A 22,200-nucleotide genomic window follows, 5' to 3' on the forward strand; every position below is an offset into this window, starting at 1 on the left:
AAGGCACCGTTCCCTACACTGCTCCCCGGGCGCCGTTCAAAATGGCAGCCCACTGCTCCTAACACTAGGATGGGTCGAATGCAAAGTATAAATAAAGTATATCAAATCAAGTGACATGTCATGTAATCTGAAACCAGCTCTAACTATAGTCTTTATTAAAAAGCCTCTCTTGATGCTTCTTTTGTTTTTATACTTTTTATTCATCAGCTTATTTCATTTAACAGCACTTTGTTCTATTAACTCTCATGTCTCCGTACGGTACGAGCAGAATCACAACAGAAACGATACAGACTAATTAAAGGCCTCCTGCCACTCGACCCAGATCAGCGCTTCCCTCACGGGGCTGGAACAGAGGGGTATCGGGGACTAAAAGTAGCATGATGGGAGATCTTGAAGCTGAAAGTCCAATGAAAGCAAGATAATGAAATGTGTTGTTCCTCAGGTGGACGTGGACAAGCAGCTGGAGCAGCAGAGGGCGTTTGGAGTGTTCTTTGACGATAACTACAACTACCTGCAGCACCTGAAGGAGCCGTCGACCCCCTTTGAGCTGGTGGCCGCCCGCACCTCACACACTAAAGCAGGGAAGACTCCTCTCAAGGATGAAGAGGAAGACAAAGATGATGATGAGGAGGAGGACGACGATGAGGACAGAGGAGGGGGGTCACTGTCCTGCCTGTAAGTGAACTCAGAAACATTCAAATCCTGGGAACGTCTCTCGCTGACGCTGCGTTCACACCGGACGCGATGTTTGGGGCGTTGATGCGAATGTCGCGGTGCGATTGAGGCGATTGGAGGGGGCCGCGACAAACGCTCGAGTTGAACAAATTGAACTTGAGCGTTTGTCGCGCCCCCCTCCAATCGCCTCAATCGCACCGCGACATTCGCCTCAAATTCCCGTGACGCGATCTCGCGGTAGCCAGGCGGGGTGAGGCCCCGCCTGCCGTCACTGACGTAGAACCAGAACACATCAGCCGTTAGCCGTTAGCCTCAGAGCTCACAGCTCCTCATCTCTGTTCAGAAACTAGACAGAAGTTAAACCAGTCCAAACCACAGACTGCCTGTGTCATGGAGAATACAGTCGCTGGTTTATTTATGTCTGTAGGCCGTTGTTGTGAGTGTGGACGGTCGGAGCATATACTGCGTTAGCTTAGCCGATCTCCGTTCAGAAAACACGCATTCTAAAAGGGTGTTCGTCTGCCGTCTGTCTGCAGACTGGTCAAAGCATTAATTCATGGTTTTTACTAACCGGTATCAGTATGTTGTTACTTCGGCATCATTTAGAAACGATTAAATCACGGTCAAATATGTTCATCTTGTTGTAGTTGTCGCCCCCGAGCCAGCACGTCTTGTTTGAATGATGCGAGTAAACACAGCCGACAGCCGCAGCGAATATTCGCATTGCGTCCGGGTGTCAGCGGAATTGGGTTTGAGCATCTTTTCAAATATTTTTGACATCTTAAAAAAGCTGTCACGTTTCAGATTATGTTGCCAGGTTTGTCCTTTTTTCAATCGGTTTGATTTCAAGGTTACTTAAAAGCTACTAGTGACGTTTGGTGGAGAAGTACTGTAGGCAGCCGAACTATAAATAACTAGTTTTTGTTTTTGTGTGGATGGCGACACCGTGTGGACATTCATGAGGAACTTTTTAAAAGACATTAACATATGTTTTCACCTATAGTCCCAGAACTGAGAGGAATAGACACAAATATGTGTCTTCGAGATGCAATAGTCCAACATGTTGCCGTCTAAGTATTATTCTAACATTGTAGCGGCCAAAATCATACAGAAATATAACAGATAATTAACTTAACACTGGCAGACAATGGCCAGACAATAATATCTGTGTGTTTATTTATTTCCATAAGCCACTATCATTAACAAAGTAACAGGTTTCCTCTCTATTTCCTAAGCCATGAGCCTACTGGTGCTCGACTCCCACCTCCACCTGTCTCCATTATGTACACCAGGGGTGCCCAACCAGTCGAGATGTGTCTAAAAATAGAACAACAATATTCTGTTTTATAATGTCCGATAACATAATCTTCCTGTGCCAGAATAATGCACTTGAACGCATCTGACGTAAGCTGTAGAAGTCTGTGTACATTCAGACGGTCGGTTGAACCCAAATGAAAAGCTTCTCTAAACTGCTCCCTGTTGTTTCTCCGATGGACAGGCGTCCACGCTGAACCTCCCCTCCTCCGTGTTCGCCTCGGAGTTTGAGGAGGAGGTGGGTCTCCTGAACAAAGCCGCTCCGATCTCAGGTAAACATGCTCGGCTTTAAAGGTCACCTATTATGCAAAATACTCTTCTTCATGTCTCTTCTACATCAACATGTGTCCCCTCTTCTCCATGTCTCTTCTACATCAACATGTGTCCTCTCTTCTTCATGTCTCTTCTACATCAACATGTGTCCCCTCTTCTTCATGTCTCTTCTACATCAACATGTGTCCCCTCTTCTTCATGTCTCTTCTACTTCAACATGTGTCCCCTCTTCTTCATGTCTCTTCTACATCAACATGTGTCCCCTCTTCTTCATGTCTCTCCTACATCAACATGTGTCCCCTCTTCTCCATGTCTCTTCTACATCAACACGTGTCCCCTCTTCTTCATGTCTCTTCTACATCAACATGTGTCCCCTCTTCTCCATGTCCTCTCCTACATCAACATGTGTCCCCTCTTCTCCATGTCTCTTCTACATCAACATGTGTCCCCTCTTCTCCATGTCTCTTCTACATCAACATGTGTCCCCTCTTCTTCATGTCTCTTCTACATCAACATTTGTCCCCTCTTCTTCATGGTCTCTCCTACATCAACATGTGTCCCCTTCTTCTTCATGTCTCTTCTACATCAACATGTGTCCCCTCTTCTTCATGTCTCTTCTCCATCAACATGTGTCCCCTCTTCTCCATGTCTCTTCTACATCAACATGTGTCCCCTCTTCTTCATGTCTCTTCTACATCAACCATGTGTCCCCTCTTCTCCATGTCTCTTCTACATCAACATGTGTCCCCTCTTCTTCATGTCTCTTCTACATCAACATGTGTCCCCTCTTCTTCATGTCTCTTCTACATCAACATGTGTCCCCTCTTCTTCATGTCTCTTCTACATCAACATGTGTCCCCTCTTCTCCATGTCTCTTCTACATCAACATGTGTCCCCTCTTCTTCATGTCTCTTCTACATTCAACATGTGTCCCCTCTTCTTCATGTCTCTTCTACATCAACATGTGTCCCCTCTTCTTCATGTCTCTTCTACATCAACATGTGTCCCCTCTTCTACATCAACATGTGTCCCCTCTTCTTCGTGTCTCTTCTACATCAACATGTGTCCCCTCTTCTTCATGTCTCTTCTACATCAACATGTGTCCCCTCTTCTTCATGTCTCTTCTACATCAACATGTGTCCCCTCTTCTACATCAACATGTGTCCCCTCTTCTTCGTGTCTCTTCTACATCAACATGTGTCCCCTCTTCTTCGTGTCTCTTCTACATCAACATGTGTCCCCTCTTCTTCATGTCTCTTCTACATCAACATGTGTCCCCTCTTCTTCATGTCTCTTCTACATCAACATGTGTCCCCTCTTCTTCATGTCTCTTCTACATCAACATGTGTCCCCTCTTCTACATCAACATGTGTCCCCTCTTCTTCGTGTCTCTTCTACATCAACATGTGTCCCCTCTTCTTCGTGTCTCTTCTACATCAACATGTGTCCCCTCTTCTTCATGTCTCTTCTACATCAACATGTGTCCCCTCTTCTTCATGTCTCTTCTACATCAACATGTGTCCCCTCTTCTACATCAACATGTGTCCCCTCTTCTTCGTGTCTCTTCTACATCAACATGTGTCCCCTCTTCTCCATGTCTCTTCTACATCAACATGTGTCCCCTCTTCTTCGTGTCTCTTCTACATCAACATGTGTCCCCTCTTCTTCGTGTCTCTTCTACATCAACATGTGTCCCCTCTTCTCCATGTCTCTTCTACATCAACATGTGTCTCCTCTTCTTCATGTCTCTTCTTCATCAGCATGTGTCCCCTCTTCTCCATGTCTCTTCTACATCAACATGTGTCCCCTCTTCTTCATGTCTCTTCTACATCAACATGTGTCCCCTCTTCTTCATGTCTCTTCTACATCAACATGTGTCCCCTCTTCTTCATGTCTCTTCTACATCAAACATGTGTCCCCTCTTCTCCATGTCTCTTCTACATCAACATGTGTCCCCTCTTCTTCATGTCTCTTCTACATCAACATGTGTCCCCTCTTCTTCATGTCTCTTCTACATCAACATGTGTCCCCTCTTCTACATCAACATGTGTCCCCTCTTCTTCGTGTCTCTTCTACATCAACATGTGTCCCCTCTTCTTCATGTCTCTTCTACATCAACATGTGTCCCCTCTTCTTCATGTCTCTTCTACATCAACATGTGTCCCCTCTTCTACATCAACATGTGTCCCCTCTTCTTCGTGTCTCTTCTACATCAACATGTGTCCCCTCTTCTTCGTGTCTCTTCTACATCAACATGTGTCCCCTCTTCTTCATGTCTCTTCTACATCAACATGTGTCCCCTCTTCTTCATGTCTCTTCTACATCAACATGTGTCCCCTCTTCTACATCAACATGTGTCCCCTCTTCTTCGTGTCTCTTCTACATCAACATGTGTCCCCTCTTCTTCATGTCTCTTCTACATCAACATGTGTCCCCTCTTCTTCATGTCTCTTCTACATCAACATGTGTCCCCTCTTCTTCATGTCTCTTCTACATCAACATGTGTCCCCTCTTCTCCATGTCTCTTCTACATCAACATGTGTCCCCTCTTCTACATCAACATGTGTCCCCTCTTCTCCATGTCTCTTCTACATCATGTGTCCCCTCTTCTCCATGTCTCTTCTACATCAACATGTGTCCCCTCTTCTCCGTGTCTCTTCTACATCAACATGTGTCCCCTCTTCTCCATGTCTCTTCTACATCAACATGGGTAATGCTGCAATGATCTGTTTGGTGTTTCAGCCAATCAGAGACAGGCTCTGTATATATCTGAGACCTGTTGATGAAGAACAGTATAATAGGGGACCTTTAACATTTTCTAAATTCCCTCAGGACCGCGGCCGGACTTGGACCCCGACATCGTGGCCGCTCTGGACGAAGACTTCGATTACGAAAACCCCGAAAACCAGCTGGACGACGACTTCATCATGAAAGCAAACGTGATGTGTGGAGCAATGGAAGTAGAGTAAGTGATCAAATCTAAATAATCTCTACACATTTTCCCTGTTTCGACTTTCAGTGGGTTGGAAGCACCTGCAATTATTTTCATCATCAATTCATTTCATGATTATTTTCTCGACTAATCCAGTAACCTGTTTGTTCTATAAAAAGTCAGAAAATAGTGAAAATGTCCAAGCCAGTTTCTTGAACTTTAAAATGATGTATTTGAATTAGGGCTGTCAAACGATTACAATTTTTAATCAGATTAATCACGGCTTAAAAATTAATTAATCAGATTAATCACCATTCGAACTATGTCCAAAATATGCCATTTATTTATGTATATTGTTGTGGGAATGGAAAGATAAATGAAAGATGGCGGATATATCCATTTAACATACAGATCTATGTTTATTATAAAAATGTTCTGCATGTCAAAATGAAAGACAGCCCACACGCCTATCAATCATCAAACCGTAGGGTCTTAATTCATTAACATGCGTTAAATGCGTTAAATATTTTAACGCAATTAATTCAAAAAATTAATTACCGCCGTTAACGCGATTATTTTGACAGCACTACTTTAAATCTATAATTGTGTCAGTCTCAGATATTCATTATGATATAAAAGAGAGACACAAACTGCATGTCTGCCTGGGAAATGACTGGGAGTCAACGGTTAAAATGTAAACCAGATAATTGTTCTGTTCCCGACTCATTGGTGTCCCTTTAACTCCAACACGATTTAACTTATTGTCTGAATAAATGCGTCGGCTAAATGTAATGATTTTTTAATTGGTGATGCAATTTGTTTGAGGATTTTAAAATGTTTGCCTTTTTGCCAGAGGTGGCGATGAGGAAGATGAAGATGGTGACGGGTGGGAGGACACAGACGAGGAAGGAGACGTTGACTCAGAGTTTTCGGACGAGGACGGAGAGCGACGCGCTAAAGAGTTTCTTTTCATGGACGAGGAGACGAAGAGTCGCTTCACAGAATACTCCATGTCCTCGTCGGTGATGAGGAGGAACGAGCAGCTCACCCTGCTGGACGACCGCTTCGAGAAGGTTTATTCTTTATTACTTATTCTCTCACATTCCCCTTTACATCCATTAGTACTCCAATTCAGATTAACAGTTTCTTCAACCCTTATGTTGTGTTCGGGTCGGGCGATTCATGACATTACATCACTTGTTAGACGCTTTTATCCAAAGCGACGTACATACTCAATACTGTGGACAATCCCCACAGGGGCAATTTGGGGAAGTGTCTCAGGGACACAACGACATGAGGCGCGTTCACACCGGAGTACTTTTCCCGCTTAATTCCGTTAGTGCCTGGAATTTTGCGTTCACACCAAAAAGAGTACTTACTTACAGAACTTTTATCCCCATTTTTAGTGCCTGCTCGAGAGGTGGGACTATCCTGGGGAGAGAAAAGCGATCTGTACTTAGTTCCATGGGGGTATTAAGTGCTGGGCACTAAGTATGGCAAAGTACTTGGTGTGAAAGCGGCTATGCTGACTGCAGTGGGGTTTGAACCTGTGACCCCCTGATCCGAACACCTACGCACAACCCACTGGGCCACACACCTCCATTTAACGATTCAAGTTAAAATGATATAATAACTACGCTCTAGTGTTTTTTTTATCTGAACAAGGCTTCATGATATCCTCCACAACAGCTATATAAACACTTCAAAACTGATTTTGATAATTTTAGCCAAGTCTGAAGGTCTCTAAAAAAAAAAAGTGTATCATTTGGTGTTCGGGTCTGGGGCAGAGTCACCCGATGCAGGCCAGAGTTCTGCATCGGGTGACCCGCAAAAAAGGTGATTCGCGGGTGGTATTTTTTCAAACGCTATTTTCCGGGTTCGGTTCTGGGTAAAACAAAGATGATGCGGGTCGCGGGTATTGCATAATAAATATATTAAAATAATAATAATTTAGTTTAATGTTTAAATCCTCAGACCTCTCCCCCGCGGGACCGTGCATAATCATAACCTCTGCAGCGCATCAATCTGCTGCTGAGCGCGCCACATTCGAAATGGCTGAGGTGATGCTCTCTAGCGGAGAATACAGCATTTTCAATAACACTTCCTCAAGAGCGAAATCCACCGTCTGGAGGCTGTTGGTTCCTAGATGGAGGAAATAACCAACATCCCACGCTTTTTGAGACAAATATGCAACTGCGTGTGTTAATAATTGCACGTTTTCACTGCCCATATATATGCGGGTTCGGGTCAGGTTGCGGATCTTGTGCCGACGGGTCGGGTTGCGGAACTAATTGGCAATATGTGCGGGTAGCGGGGCGGGTTCGGTATTGCACGTCGCGGGGGCGGGAGCGGGTCTTGAAAATCAGACCCGTGCAGGCAGAATTGTTGAGGGTGACTCACGATCACATTTGGCCCAATCAAGATTCATGTTTGACTTTAGACACCCCAGCCCCCCCTTCATCCACTGTAACAATAATTTAAATCTTTTTGGGGGAGATTGTATTCTAATAGTCTATTGTAGTCAGATAACGTAATGATCCACTGTCTTCACTATAGGAAATATAATGAGGGAATTGAATCACATGTTTTACTTAAATATGTGGTGTAATGTGTTTGGGCCATAACATTAAATTACTACAGGACTGTACGGTTATGAATGCATTATAAGTTAGTTATGATGTAGTAATATTGGATGATAGTCATTCTTTTTGAGTGTTTTGGACTGAGATAAATCATGGGTCAAAATGTACCCGCGAACACCATGAACGGGAACAGCTTTCGAACACAACACGAGGGTTAAGAAGGGGTAGAAGGTAGAAGGTCCCAAATCCAAGAAGTTCAACATGAGAATAGGGGTGCAACAACTAATTCAGTCGTCGATTCGTTGGTGACGTCATCACGTGCGTTTTACGCGCCGTTAAGCTACAACGTTATCGGTACTGGAGACATTTAAAAAATATATGTGATGTATTATTGATACAAAAACATTATATCGCAGTCTTAGTGTGGCCAGCTCGTTTATAATGTGTAAAAAGACAAACAAATGCGTCTATGATGTATTTTCGATCAGACGAGATCTCTCTCCCTGGTCTGTGTGGGAGGGGGCGGGGCCGTTTACACACACGCGGCTGCTCCATGCAGCAACACACACACGGCTGCTGCATGCAGCGGAGCACTGCGGAGAGAACGCCGCTCCGAGGTGTTGTTAAACTTTGCGCGTCTCGATGTGGAGATGCAATAAGAGTTCAGAATGTGAGGGCGGTAACATGAGCAGGTTGTCTAAACATGTATCCAAAGTGCTCCACATTCAGACGGAGGAATGCACCGGGTTCCACTGTCTTTCTAGCAGCTCTGTAGCCCCGTCCACGAGGAACGTTTCCACCTGTTCTGCATGCTAGCAGCAACACACGGAGCTAACTCAGTTATACAAACATGGGTTAATGATTAGAGGAAACTGAGGTATTTAGTTTGTTAAAGTTTCAGCTATTCTGTTTACAGTTCTGTCATCACATTATTTATTATTTGCTAAAACACTGTTTTTTTTTTATGTGAAATATTATTTATTTAATTTAAATAAAAAGCAATGTTCATTTTGTTCACAATTTGTTAAGTTAATTTAATAATATGTATTTTTGAATCAAGTATTCATCTTTATTGTCTTCATTGTTAGTTTCCACATGCCTAAAGCAACCTCAAGCTACATCTAAAAGTTGTTGGCTAAATAAGAGCGTTTGAGAAATTGTGCAAGGCGTACAGTAATAGTCCGAATAGTCGATTAATCGTTTCATTAATCGAAAGATTAATCGATTATCAAATGAGTCGTTTGTTGCAGCCCTACATGAGAATATGAAAAACAAAACGCATAGAAATCAAATCAATAATAACACTGAGAACGTAAGTAACACAGGTATAACAAAAATAAAATAAGATGGGTTATATACTGTATAAGGTCATCCTACATATTACAATGATACAGTCCAATATACTTAGGAAAAATATCCATGTACCAGAATATTTCAAAAATGAAAATTCCTCATTTTAAAGAAGCCATATTTTATTATTTTTCTTCCAGTATTAATCCCAGTTCCTCCTATTCCCTCCAGCAATGGTGTCCATCTTTCTTGAAAGGTTTCCCTCTGTAGAGAAGGTGTTTATCAAAACACCAGATGCATAAAGACAGGAACAAAGGAACAGGGAACACAACAGGAGACTCGGCGTTTACAACATCCTTTCTCTTGTATGCAGTCCATGTTTCACAGCTCTCTGCTTTAGTCCTCAGACCAAAAGCTGCATTTTTTTAATGTACATAAATATTATATTTAAATAAAACTCTGATTTGCATTGTATTCAGCTTTTACACAATTTATGGCCAAATGCATTTTCTTTTTTAAACATGATAGACAACACATGGGAAAAGCGCTATCAAGATCATACCATGTGTTATTATTATTATTAAGAATACAAATACAATTTATATTGATACATTTATTGAAGACTGTACCCCAACCATATATTCATAAACACCTCCTGATGCCATTCACTTATTTCCATAAATACCGTTTAGTATAATAATAATAATAACTACGGATGCGCCGATCGATCGATCGGGGCTCTCTATAAAATACATGACACTTTTCTCTGCGCGGCAAAACAAGCTCGCCAAAATGGCTTCACCGTTCTGGCAGATTTTTTTTCCTGCAGCTCCACCCACTGTGACGGACCGGTGAGCCGAGCAACACACACGCACACACGCACGCACTCACTCTCTCACTCTCTCTCTCTCTCTCTCTCTCTCTCTCTCTCTCTCTCTCTCTCTCTCTCTCTCTCTCTCTCTCTCTCTCTCTCTCTCTCTCTCTCTCTCTCTCCTCTCTCTCTCTCTCTCTCACACAGAGTTAGACCTAGGCAAGGCAAGTTTATTTATATAGCACCTTTCAACACAAGGCAATTCAAGGTGCTTTACAAAAAATGAATGAAATAAAAAATACATGAATAAAAAGTACATGAATAAAAAGTTACAGTGCAGTTTAAGATATGAATAGTTCACACAGAAGTTCCACTTTACTGATGAACACAACAGCTCAGTTTAAATTAAAAGCAGCGACAAAAAGAAAAGTCTTCAGCCTGGATTTAAAAGTAGTAAGAGTTGTAGCGGACATTTCCCTAGTATTTTCAGTTAAATATCGCTTTGTGGTTACCTCTTTTTGAACATGTCTGTGAACAGAAATAGAGCTCTCAAAGGAATTATCAGAGAGCGCAACATCAGTCACCACAACCTCAGAGATATTCAGACCCTTTGAGATAATTAAGTCCAGAGTGTGCCCCTTATTGTGCGTGGGCTCCGTCACATGCTGAGTCAGTCCATAGCTATCAAGAACACAGAACAGTTCTTTAGCCCCTCTGTCCTGGGGGTTGTCAACATGGATGTTAAAATCACCAACAATGACTAGACGGTCAAAGTCAATACACACTATAGACAGCAGTTCAGTAAAGTCATCAGAAAAGCTTGCACAGTATTTGGGTGGTCTATAGATATTTAGGAACAGAGCTCGAGAGGAGCATTTCAGCTGAAGGGCCACATATTCAAAAGAAGCAAAGTTTCCATACGATGTCTTCCTGCATTGAAGGGAAATCATTGAACAGAATAGCAACTCCACCCCCTCTCTTTTGCATTCTTTCCTGACTCATAAAACTAAAGTTGGGAGGTGTTGATTCGATAAGAACAGCTGCACTGTTATTTTGTTCAATCCAAGTTTCTGTTAAAAACATAAAATCGAGATTGTGCTCAGTGATAAAATCATTGATTAAAAATGTTTTACCTGCCAAAGACCTGCCATTTAATAAAGCTAGTTTAAGTTTGTTAAACACACTATCAGTCAGGTTTTTTGTAACAAGCTGTGGCTGACATGGAATCACTGCTAAATTAGATAAACTCACACAAACGTTTGACACACATCCCTATCAGGCTTCGGAGACAGCAGTCTTGAAGGGGGGGGAGGACGTTTTGGTCCGGATGATTGTGGTAGGCATGGTAACGGGGGTGTTGGTGTGCGTCCAGGGGGAGGAGGTGGTTGACGTAGGCACGGTGACGGAGACGAGGGAGGTGGTGCGCGTCTCTGCTTCGGTGATTTTGATGGGCGTCGTTGAGGAGCGGGGGTAAAGGACATGCTGCCAGCCCTGCGTATCGCCCTAGTTTGTTTATTGAACTCCAGGAAGGAATCGGTGCCAGCCCTCTGTATCTCCTTCATGTGTTCAGCGATCTCCAGGAGGGTGGGCGAGGGTGAACGGAGAGTAGAGAGAGCTGTGGGGTGAAGGAAGAGTATCCTCAGCGGTGATAGGGGGGGTGAAGGGCGGTGGAGACTCCTCCATTTGTCTCCCATAATCAAGACTTTCCTCAGGCGGGTGCAGTGGTTTTCTGAGCGATGTGTTGTGCCTTTCTCTTGTTTTGATTCCTCTTGCCGCTTGTCCTTGGCAGAGGGAACAGATTGATGCAGGCAGTTGAATATGTTAGAGATAAACAATTTCACTCCTGACTTGTTCAGGCAAACTCCATTCGCCTTGAAAAGATGTCTGCGGTCCCAGAAAAAGTTTTCTTTCAACACTTCTGACTCTTGTTTCACAACATCATCTGTTCCAATGTGCAGAACCACATTCTTCACAGTCGGATGTTCAGCCCCAACATGCAGGATCTTCTCAGCCAAGTCAGAGACCACATCCTTGGGAAAACAGATTACTTTGGTGTTGTTCTTATTACAGAGAGAGAGAGAGAGAGAGAGAGAGAGAAATAAAGAAATAATTAATTATGTTGGTTGTTGTTTGTGGAAGCGCCAGTGAATGAGCATTAGCCGCTTTCACACCGCAGGACTTGCGGTACTTTAGTGCCGGCACTAAAGTACCACTAAAGTACCACGGCACTAAATCCGCCAGGGGGCTAGTGCCAATCGCATTCACACCGCAGTACTTTCCCTGAGGCACGATTACGCTGACGTCACTTCGTCTTCTTCTTCTCTGGGTTTACTGGCAGGCCGCAAAACCACTTCACGGCGAGTACAACAAAAAAACGAGAGAAGAAGAACTACACGGGGGAGGGGGTATAAAGCCCATCCGCTGTATGAGGCGTTTGTTTACTTTCCGACCTCAGACATGATGGAGTTCTTAAGAGTAATTTACAAATAAAATACCCCATTATAACAATGGACTTTATCTTTATGTATTTATTATATATTGCCCCCTCAGGCTGATTTTGGAAAAGGACATCAACCCATGTTTGGTGTTTTTCCCGTATTTATCTAAAACAAATGACATGATCAATTACTTGTGTCTATGTGTGTAAGACTTGTGTTTCTGATCAATTCAACCACCGACACCTGTCTGCTCTCACATTCTTCTATTCTGCAAATTTGGGGTGGGACACAATAAATAAAGCTTCGCCAGTTTGTTTGTTTTATTGCACAGTCAAGACCTAACAATAACGGCATCATGCTGTTCCAGGTGTGTCGTATGCATGTGAATTGAAGTTAAATAACAGTGTGAAATGTAAAATAAAGTGTAAGTAGTTTCAAAACAATGTAACCGTGGCAATATATATAGCAGCAGACACGCCTTAGTGCAAGTTAGGTGTCAGTATTAAAAAAACAGTGGCAATATATATATATAATAACAATAGAAAATCGTTACCACTCTTATTATTGTGGTCTTTTTATAGTCCTGCCTGAGTTTCTTTATTTTTACCCGGCATCCGTGTGCACTGTGCACGGGTCCCAGCTCAAGTAGCGAACATCGCTCAAAACATTTGGAGTTGGGAACTGCTTTCTGTAGAAGCTGCTGCATCCCGTCCTTGGAGTAAATTGCCAGAAGCGCCGACACTTCCTCATCATTCCACCGCTCCGGTGTTGAAGTACGTGTTGTCATAACTGCTTTAAAGTACAAAAAGACTACTCGCTCAGGTGTGGATGTGGTTTTGTAGCGAGGAAAAAAATGGCTGCCTAACAAAACAAATTCAGAGTCTAACGGGGCGTGGTTTGCAATTCGCCCAGCCAATAGAAATAGAATAGAAATTGGCACTCTTTTGTCACCAGGTTCGTACCACCTCTCTAGCAGGGACTAAAAAGTACCAACATAGTTCCAAAAGAGTTCCCGGCACTAAGTAGTCCCGGCGGTGTGAACGCGACATTATTGGTACTAACGGAACTAAAGTACCAGGGAAAGTCCTGCGGTGTGAACGCGGCTATTAACTGAGTTTCAAACATCACTTAAATGGAAGATCCCCATAGGCCCCGCCCACTCGATCGGATCGGCGATCGGTATCGGCCGATACTGGTTCCGGCGATCGGCCCCAAAATTGGCGATCGGAGCATCCCTAACTGTAACAATAATATTAATAATTTAAAAAGTCAATGAAAAATATTTTCTCTTCTCTCTGCTCCCCTTAAATTAAATGTAAACCAACGGCACAGACGGATATATTGAATGTCAAAACAGTTTAGATAACAGGTAAAAGAGGAAATTAAAAGAACTAGAGACGTTGTTATCTCAGAAACTTTGATAATGGTATAGTAACACCGTCTGCAATATCTGGGTCGGCATCCTGCAGACACAGGGTCTTAAATCTGTTTTTGTTTCTTGGCAAACTTGTTAAAAAGTCTGTGTTTTGTTTTTGTTTCAGTTTTACGAGCAGTTTGACGACGATGAGATTGGAGCGCTGGACAACGCCGAGCTGGAGGGCTTCATCCAGCCGGACAGCGCTCGCCTGGAGGAAGTCATAAAAGACTATTTCATACAGAAAGGGAAAGAGTGAGTCCCTTCATTCTGAGTTTATTGATCATATTGATGGTATGATAGATAGACGATGGATTCTGCATCAGATAGTTGTTTTCTCTGCCAGTACATGTTGCTTTAGATCAAATTCGAAGAGGCTTTATAGAGTGGTGCACTGAGGATGTTTTATTGTAGGTCGTCCAGAAAGTTAGCATTGCAAGAACTCCATTGACAAAAAACAATGGGATTTTTTCATTGGATTTTCTCATATTGCAGAAAATAAGCTCTTAGTTTACCAGCGGTCTGTCGTCATCAAGTATTAATAACCTCCTAAATGTCTGAATTGACCAATCAGCATCGGGTATTCAACCAAGCCGTGTAGTAAATATTTATTATTCTCTGTTCAGCAGGATAATCTCCATTATATTTACACCACTTTATGATTTTTGAAACGTAAATGCAATCTCCAGAAGCAAAAAGCTAACGTTAGGCTATATAGGAACTACAGCACGGTCACATGACTTCACGTAACCACCGCTAAGCTAAAGGAGGCTAATGTTGGGCTATAAAGGAACTACAGCACGGTCACATGACTTCACGTCACCACCGCTAAGCTAAAGGAGGCTAATGTTGAGCTATAAAGGAACTACAGCATGGTCACATGACTTCACGTCACCACCACTAAGCTAAAGATGGCTAATGTTGAGCTATAAAGGAACTACAGCACGGTCACATGACTTCACGCCACCACCGCTAATCTAAAGGAGGCTAATGTTGAGCTATAAAGGAACTACAGCACGGTCACATGACTTCACGCCACCACCGCTAAGCTAAAGGAGGCTAATGTTGGGCTATATAGGAACTACAGCATGGTCACATGACTTCACGCCACCACCGCTAATCTAAAGGAGGCTAATGTTGAGCTATAAAGGAACTACAGCACGGTCACATGACTTCACGCCACCACCGCTAAGCTAAAGGAGGCTAATGTTGAGCTATAAAGGAACTACAGCACGGTCACATGACTTCACGCCACCACCGCTAAGCTAAAGGAGGCTAATGTTGAGCTATAAAGGAACTACAGCACGGTCACATGACTTCATGTCACCACCGCTAAGCTAAAGGCGGCTAATGTTGGGCCATAAAGGAACTACAGCACGGTCACATGACTTCACGTCACCACCGCTAAGCTAAAGGAGGCTAATGTTGAGCTATAAAGGAACTACAGCACGGTCACATGACTTCACGTCTCCACCGCTAAGCTAAAGGAGGCTAATGTTGAGCTATAAAGGAACTACAGCACGGTCACATGACTTCAGGCCACCACCGCTAAGCTAAAGGAGGTTAATGTTGGGCTATAAAGGAACTACAGTACGGTCACATGACTTCACGTCACCACCGCTAAGCTAAATGAGGCTAATGTTGAGCTATAAAGGAACTACAGCACGGTCACATGACTTCACGTCTCCACCGCTAAGCTAAAGGCGGCTAATGTTGAGCTATAAAGGAACCACAGCACGGTCACATGACTTCACGTCTCCACCGTTAAGCTAAAGGAGGCTAATGTTGAGCTATAAAGGAACCACAGCACGGTCACATGACTTCATGTCACCACCGCTAAGCTAAAGGAGGCTAATGTTGGGCTATAAAGGAACTACAGCACGGTCACATGACTTCACATCACCACCGCTAAGCTAAAGGAGGCTAATGTTGAGCTATAAAGGAACTACAGCACGGTCACATGACTTCACGTCACCACCGCTAAGCTAAAGGTGGCTAATGTTGAGCTATAAAGGAACTACAGCACGGTCACATGACTTCACGTCACCACCGCTAAGCTAAAGGCGGCTAATGTTGGGCGTGATGACGTTTAGTCGTCTCATTTAGACACTTGATAGCAACCACCGTTTTTAAATCGACCAGTGGGGTATTTACTGATGTATTTTATATCTAAATGTTGACTTCAAGATGAGGAAACAGGAATGCTGACTCATTCCTGGGTAGTGCTGCGTACCGGTACGCCGAACCGGTACTGGACTTGTAAAAAGTTTCGGTTCAAGTCCGGTTAAAACCGGAACGTCAGGAACCGGTACTTGGACTCGCAAAAAAACTAGCACTTACGTATATTCTGGTGTCTGTGGTTATTTAAACATTCCCTGATAAACGTGATTCAGTGTCAATAAATGAGTGCTAATCCCAGTGTGCTCAGTGTACAACATCACATGTCATTTCACCTTCGATTCACGGTTTGAAGACGTAGCATTTTCCCACATGCTAATGCTAACCGGAAGTGAAGAATTTTCAGAATAAAAGTATTAAGTAAATAGTGTGAACTTCCGGATTTTCAGAATAAAACTGATTTAAATTAAATAGTGTATTTAATTCAAAATTACGCCATATCAACATTGATTTTAATTTCTAACAGTATGTATGTACATCACTATGTATGTAGTATGTACTGTATAATGTAAACATTATTATTATATTGAACTTTGTAGTAGTTCACTGTAGTTGCTGTCATAAGTCATTTGTAGACTAAGTGGAAAAAAGTGTTTTTTTTACATTTGTACTTTGTAGAGAAATGTGGACACAAGTTGGAAGGGAGCACAATAAACCTGACGAGTTTGAATTTGAGTTGATTATGAGTTAATTTCAATTGATAATTAGCTCACAATAAGTTCACTTTAGTTACTCACACAACTTGACACAAGCCATGGGTTCAGGTCCGGACTTATAAGTCCGGACCTGAACCTGAACCTCTGGACTTGAGTCCGGACCTGAACCTGAATGTGAGTCCAGGTACGCAGCACTATTCCTGGGTGTAAGACTCATTCCTGCACCTCTCAATTGGCATGACCAAAACAAAACACAGTATAGCCGAAGCAAAATGGAATGGCAAACTCGACTGACTATCTATTGTTTTGTTTGTTTAGATACTTGAGACCTGACGACTTGGGTCCTAAAGAACTTCCTGCCGTGAAGGAGGAGGATGAAGACGATGATGAAGATGAAGAGGAAGAGATGGAAACCGTTGTTATCAAGGGTCCAGAGGAGAAGTGGGACTGTGAAACCATCATCAGTGAGTTCCGTCTGCAGTTTCCTGTCAAAAACTCAGACGTGTTTAAAATCTGTTCTGTTATATATGTTGTTTGTTTTTTCCCAGTGTTTTCCCTAATCTCCTGGAATTACGGCACAACAACGAAACCAAAACTAAACTTTAATAATCTTCTAACTCATAAAGAAAGCAAAATGTCAAAAGTATTCCAGCTTTAATCTGGAGACAAACATCCATCAATGATTAATCTGATTACATCACGATACAAGTTTTTAGAATAGAGAGCAAGATTTCTTTTTAAAGAGGCCCTATTCTATACATATATATACACCTGCACATCAGCAGGAGAGGACTCTTTAAAGTAGAGACACTACATACTGATATACACCTGAACATCAGCAGGAGAGGACTCTTTAAAGTAGAGACACTACATACTGATATACACCTGAACATCAGCAGGAGAGGACTCTTTAAAGTAGAGACACTACATACTGATATACACCTGCACATCAGCAGGAGAGGACTCTTTAAAGTAGAGACACTACATACTGATATACACCTGAACATCAGCAGGAGAGGACTCTTTAAAGTAGAGACACTACATACTGATATGCACCTGAACATCAGCAGGAGAGGACTCTTTAAAGTAGAGACACTACATACTGATATACACCTGAACATCAGCAGGAGAGGACTCTTTAAAGTAGAGACACTACATACTGATATACACCTGAACATCAGCAGGGGAGGACTCTTTAAAGTAGACTCACTACATACTGATATACACCTGAACACCACCAGGAGAGGACTCTTTAAAGTAGAGACACTACATACTGAGATACACCTGAACATCAGCAGGAGAGGACTCTTTAAAGTAGAGACACTACATACTGAGATACACCTGAACATCAGCAGGAGAGGACTCTTTAAAGTAGACTCACTACATACTGATATACACCTGAACACCATCAGGAGAGGACTCTTTAAAGTAGAGACACTACATACTGAGATACACCTGAACATCAGCAGGAGAGGACTCTTTAAAGTAGAGACACTACATACTGATATACACCTGAACATCAGCAGGAGAGGACTCTTTAAAGTAGAGACACTACATACTGATATACACCTGAACATCAGCAGGAGAGGACTCTTTAAAGTAGAGACACTACATACTGAGATACACCTGAACATCAGCAGGAGAGGACTCTTTAAAGTAGAGACACTACATACTGATATACACCTGAACATCAGCAGGAGAGGACTCTTTAAAGTAGACTCACTACATACTGATATACACCTGAACACCATCAGGAGAGGACTCTTTAAAGTAGAGACACTACATACTGAGATACACCTGAACATCAGCAGGGGAGGACTCTTTAAAGTAGACTCACTACATACTGATATACACCTGAACACCATCAGGAGAGGACTCTTTAAAGTAGAGACACTACATACTGAGATACACCTGAACATCAGCAGGAGAGGACTCTTTAAAGTAGAGACACTACATACTGATATACACCTGAACATCAGCAGGAGAGGACTCTTTAAAGTAGAGACACTACATACTGATATACACCTGAACATCAGCAGGAGAGGACTCTTTAAAGTAGAGACACTACATACTGAGATACACCTGAACATCAGCAGGAGAGGACTCTTTAAAGTAGAGACACTACATACTGATATACACCTGAACATCAGCAGGAGAGGACTCTTTAAAGTAGAGACACGACATACTGATATACACCTGAACATCAGCAGGAGAGGACTCTTTAAAGTAGAGACACTACATACTGATATACACCTGAACATCAGCAGGAGAGGACTCTTTAAAGTAGAGACACTACATACTGATATACACCTGACCACCAGCACTAGAGGACTCTTTAAAGTAGAGACACTACATACTGATATACACCTGAACATCAGCAGGAGAGGACTCTTTAAAGTAGAGACACGACATACTGATATACATCTGAACATCAGCAGGAGAGGACTCTTTAAAGTAGAGACACTACATACTGATATACACCTGAACATCAGCAGGAGAGGACTCTTTAAAGTAGAGACACGACATACTGATATACATCTGAACATCAGCAGGAGAGGACTCTTTAAAGTAGAGACACTACATACTGATATACACCTGAACATCAGCAGGAGAGGACTCTTTAAAGTAGAGACACTACATACTGATATACACCTGAACATCAGCAGGAGAGGACTCTTTAAAGTAGAGACACTACATACTGATATACACCTGAACATCAGCAGGAGAGGACTCTTTAAAGTAGAGACACGACATACTGATATACATCTGAACATCAGCAGGAGAGGACTCTTTAAAGTAGAGACACTACATACTGATATACACCTGAACATCAGCAGGAGAGGACTCTTTAAAGTAGAGACACGACATACTGATATACATCTGAACATCAGCAGGAGAGGACTCTTTAAAGTAGAGACACTACATACTGATATACACCTGAACATCAGCAGGAGAGGACTCTTTAAAGTAGACTCACTACATACTGATATACACCTGAACATCAGCAGGAGAGGACTCTTTAAAGTAGAGACACTACATACTGATATACACCTGAACATCAGCAGGAGAGGACTCTTTATAGTAGAGACACTACATACTGATATACACCTGAACATCAGCAGGAGAGGACTCTTTAAAGTAGAGACACTACATACTGATATACACCTGAACATCAGCAGGAGAGGACTCTTTAAAGTAGAGACACTACATACTGATATACACCTGAACATCAGCAGGAGAGGACTCTTTAAAGTAGAGACACTACACACTGATATACACCTGAACATCAGCAGGAGAGGACTCTTTAAAGTAGAGACACTACATACTGATATGCACCTGGACATCAGCAGGAGAGGACTCTTTAAAGTAGAGACACTACATACTGATATACACCTGAACATCAGCAGGAGAGGACTCTTTAAAGTAGAGACACTACATACTGATATACACCTGAACATCAGCAGGAGAGGACTCTTTAAAGTAGAGACACTGATATACACCTGAACATCAACAGGAGAGGACTCTTTAAAGTAGAGACACTACATACTGATATACACCTGAACATCAGCAGGAGAGGACTTTTTAAAGGATGTGTCTTTGAGGATAACAGTTGATGAACTCATGACACAAAAGATGACCCCAGAAAAGTTAGTAAGTTAATTACCTGTCACCATGACGACTGATTACTTAGCCTTTTAACTCTGATCTTTTGAACAACAAGAGATAAGGTGTGTTTTCATCTGTTTCCTGATGCTGTCCGAGCGTTTCAATCCGAAGTCAAAGGTTGAATTCGTATCTGTTCTTTACGCTCAATCTGTAAATGGTTGATGGGAAAATAAAACCATAACCAGTAGGAACTATTGATGCGAAAGGTTAAACTGTATGGAGGGAATCAGAAGATAATACTGTACTGTTTCTTCAGCTTACAGAGGAACTGGTCATGCCTTCTTAATTCTGATCAACAATTAACATTTAAAAATAGTTTTTAACATTTGATGTGATGTGTTTGTCTACGGTACTTTTTAACAGATGAGCTTGAATAATGAATATGAATATATATGAATGACTTAATTACAGTAGTTTAATCCTCTGGTGTTATTGTGAGTAAAGAGGAGACCTTAACCGTTAATATGAATCTGTTTTCTGTAGATATCTGGTCTTATTATAACTGTTACGTTTCTTTATTTTCTCCAGGCACATATTCCACCATCTATAACAGACCCAAGTTGATTCAGGAACCTCAACGGGTGAGAAAAATATATATTTTGTATAATTTTTACCTCCTTTTTATATATATATGTGTGTAGAATCAAATTTCGATAGTGTAAACAATGCAGTAGAAGGCAGAGTAAAGACGTTGTGTGTAAACTCTTGCACAAATACAGTTGCAAGAAAACAACCCTTTGGAATGACCTGGATTTCTGCACAAGTTGGTCCTAAAATGTGTTCTGATCTTCATCTAAGTCACAACAATAGACAAACACAGTCTGCTTAAACTAATACCACACAAACAATTATATGTTTTCATGTTTTTATTGAACCCACCATGTAAACATTCACAGTGCAGGGTGGAAAAAACATTGCTGCCCGTTTGAAGTTTGCCAAAGAGCACCTGGATGTTCCCCAGCACTACTGGCAACATATTCTGTGGACAGATGAAACCAAAGTCGAGTTGTTTGGAAGGAACACAGAACGCTATGTGTGGAGAATCCAAAGGGTTCACATACTTTTTCTTGCACCTGTATGGTGGCTTGAGTAATTATTGTGCACTTAATGGTACGTCCACACAGCAGCTTTTCAAAAATCTTGAACATCTTGGAGCTGGGCGTGTCTGACAGTGTGGGGATTTTTTGCGAGAAATGCGACCAACAACCAATCACATGAATCTCCCGCCCCCGACATACAAAGCAAAAAACCCCGGGGATTTTATGCGAGCAATATATATATATATATCAACTCCCCAAACAGGCGAAAACCTACCAGTTTCACCCACTGTCTCTGCCACCCTCCCTCCATGCCTGGTTCCTCCGGTTTGTATCCCGGTAATAGTTCTGTTCGTAAAGAACCGGGTGATTTGCTACCGTAACTTCTCGTTTGGAATATCAGGAAATGAACTGCGGTCTGGTTCTCCCTGCTTACACGCGGTTTGATTGGCTAGCGCTTGTACTGTCAGATTTGCATAAACGTGTTTGATTGGCTTGCGCTTCCAGCTCAGCTTCAAAAGTTGAACATTGCTCAACTTTTGAATCCTGGAAATCCTGGAAATCTTCGCTTCGCTCCCCCACAATGCAGTTCGGGGAAAAGCGAGGCAAAGTGACGTCATCCCCATTCAAAGTCAATGGGCAGAGAAGCGTTGGAAGCGGTGGAAGTTTCTTCTGAAGCTGCTGTGTGGACGTACCGTAGCACTAAATCAGGAATATTGTCCTATCTGCACGTTTTGCTTATTTTACCTGATTTATTTGTATTGAACTGTTCAGAGGTTTCTAGGTCTCTGTGTCTTATTGTCAGTCTGGTTGAACTATGGTGCAGCACTCTTTTTGTTCTCCATGGGAAAAACACTTGTATACAAAATAATATATATTTCTAAAGAAGACTTTTTATAATTAAAAAAAATATATATATATCTTACTGGACCCA

General features: G+C 42.2%; 1 protein-coding gene across 1 annotated transcript in view; it reads left to right on the forward strand.

The window, feature by feature from the left end:
• Positions 1 to 22,200, forward strand: part of LOC117450721 (protein LTV1 homolog) — a 35,965-nt gene that overhangs the window by 3,015 nt on the left and 10,750 nt on the right. Inside the window, 7 exon segments of the mRNA XM_034088648.2 lie at positions 443 to 679; positions 2,174 to 2,261; positions 5,095 to 5,227; positions 6,048 to 6,267; positions 13,857 to 13,984; positions 16,882 to 17,027; positions 20,758 to 20,810. Coding sequence (XP_033944539.1) covers positions 443 to 679; positions 2,174 to 2,261; positions 5,095 to 5,227; positions 6,048 to 6,267; positions 13,857 to 13,984; positions 16,882 to 17,027; positions 20,758 to 20,810 — 1,005 coding nt within the window.

The sequence above is a fragment of the Pseudochaenichthys georgianus genome, chromosome 1 (genome assembly GCF_902827115.2).
Source record: "Pseudochaenichthys georgianus chromosome 1, fPseGeo1.2, whole genome shotgun sequence".
NCBI lineage: Eukaryota > Metazoa > Chordata > Actinopteri > Perciformes > Channichthyidae > Pseudochaenichthys > Pseudochaenichthys georgianus.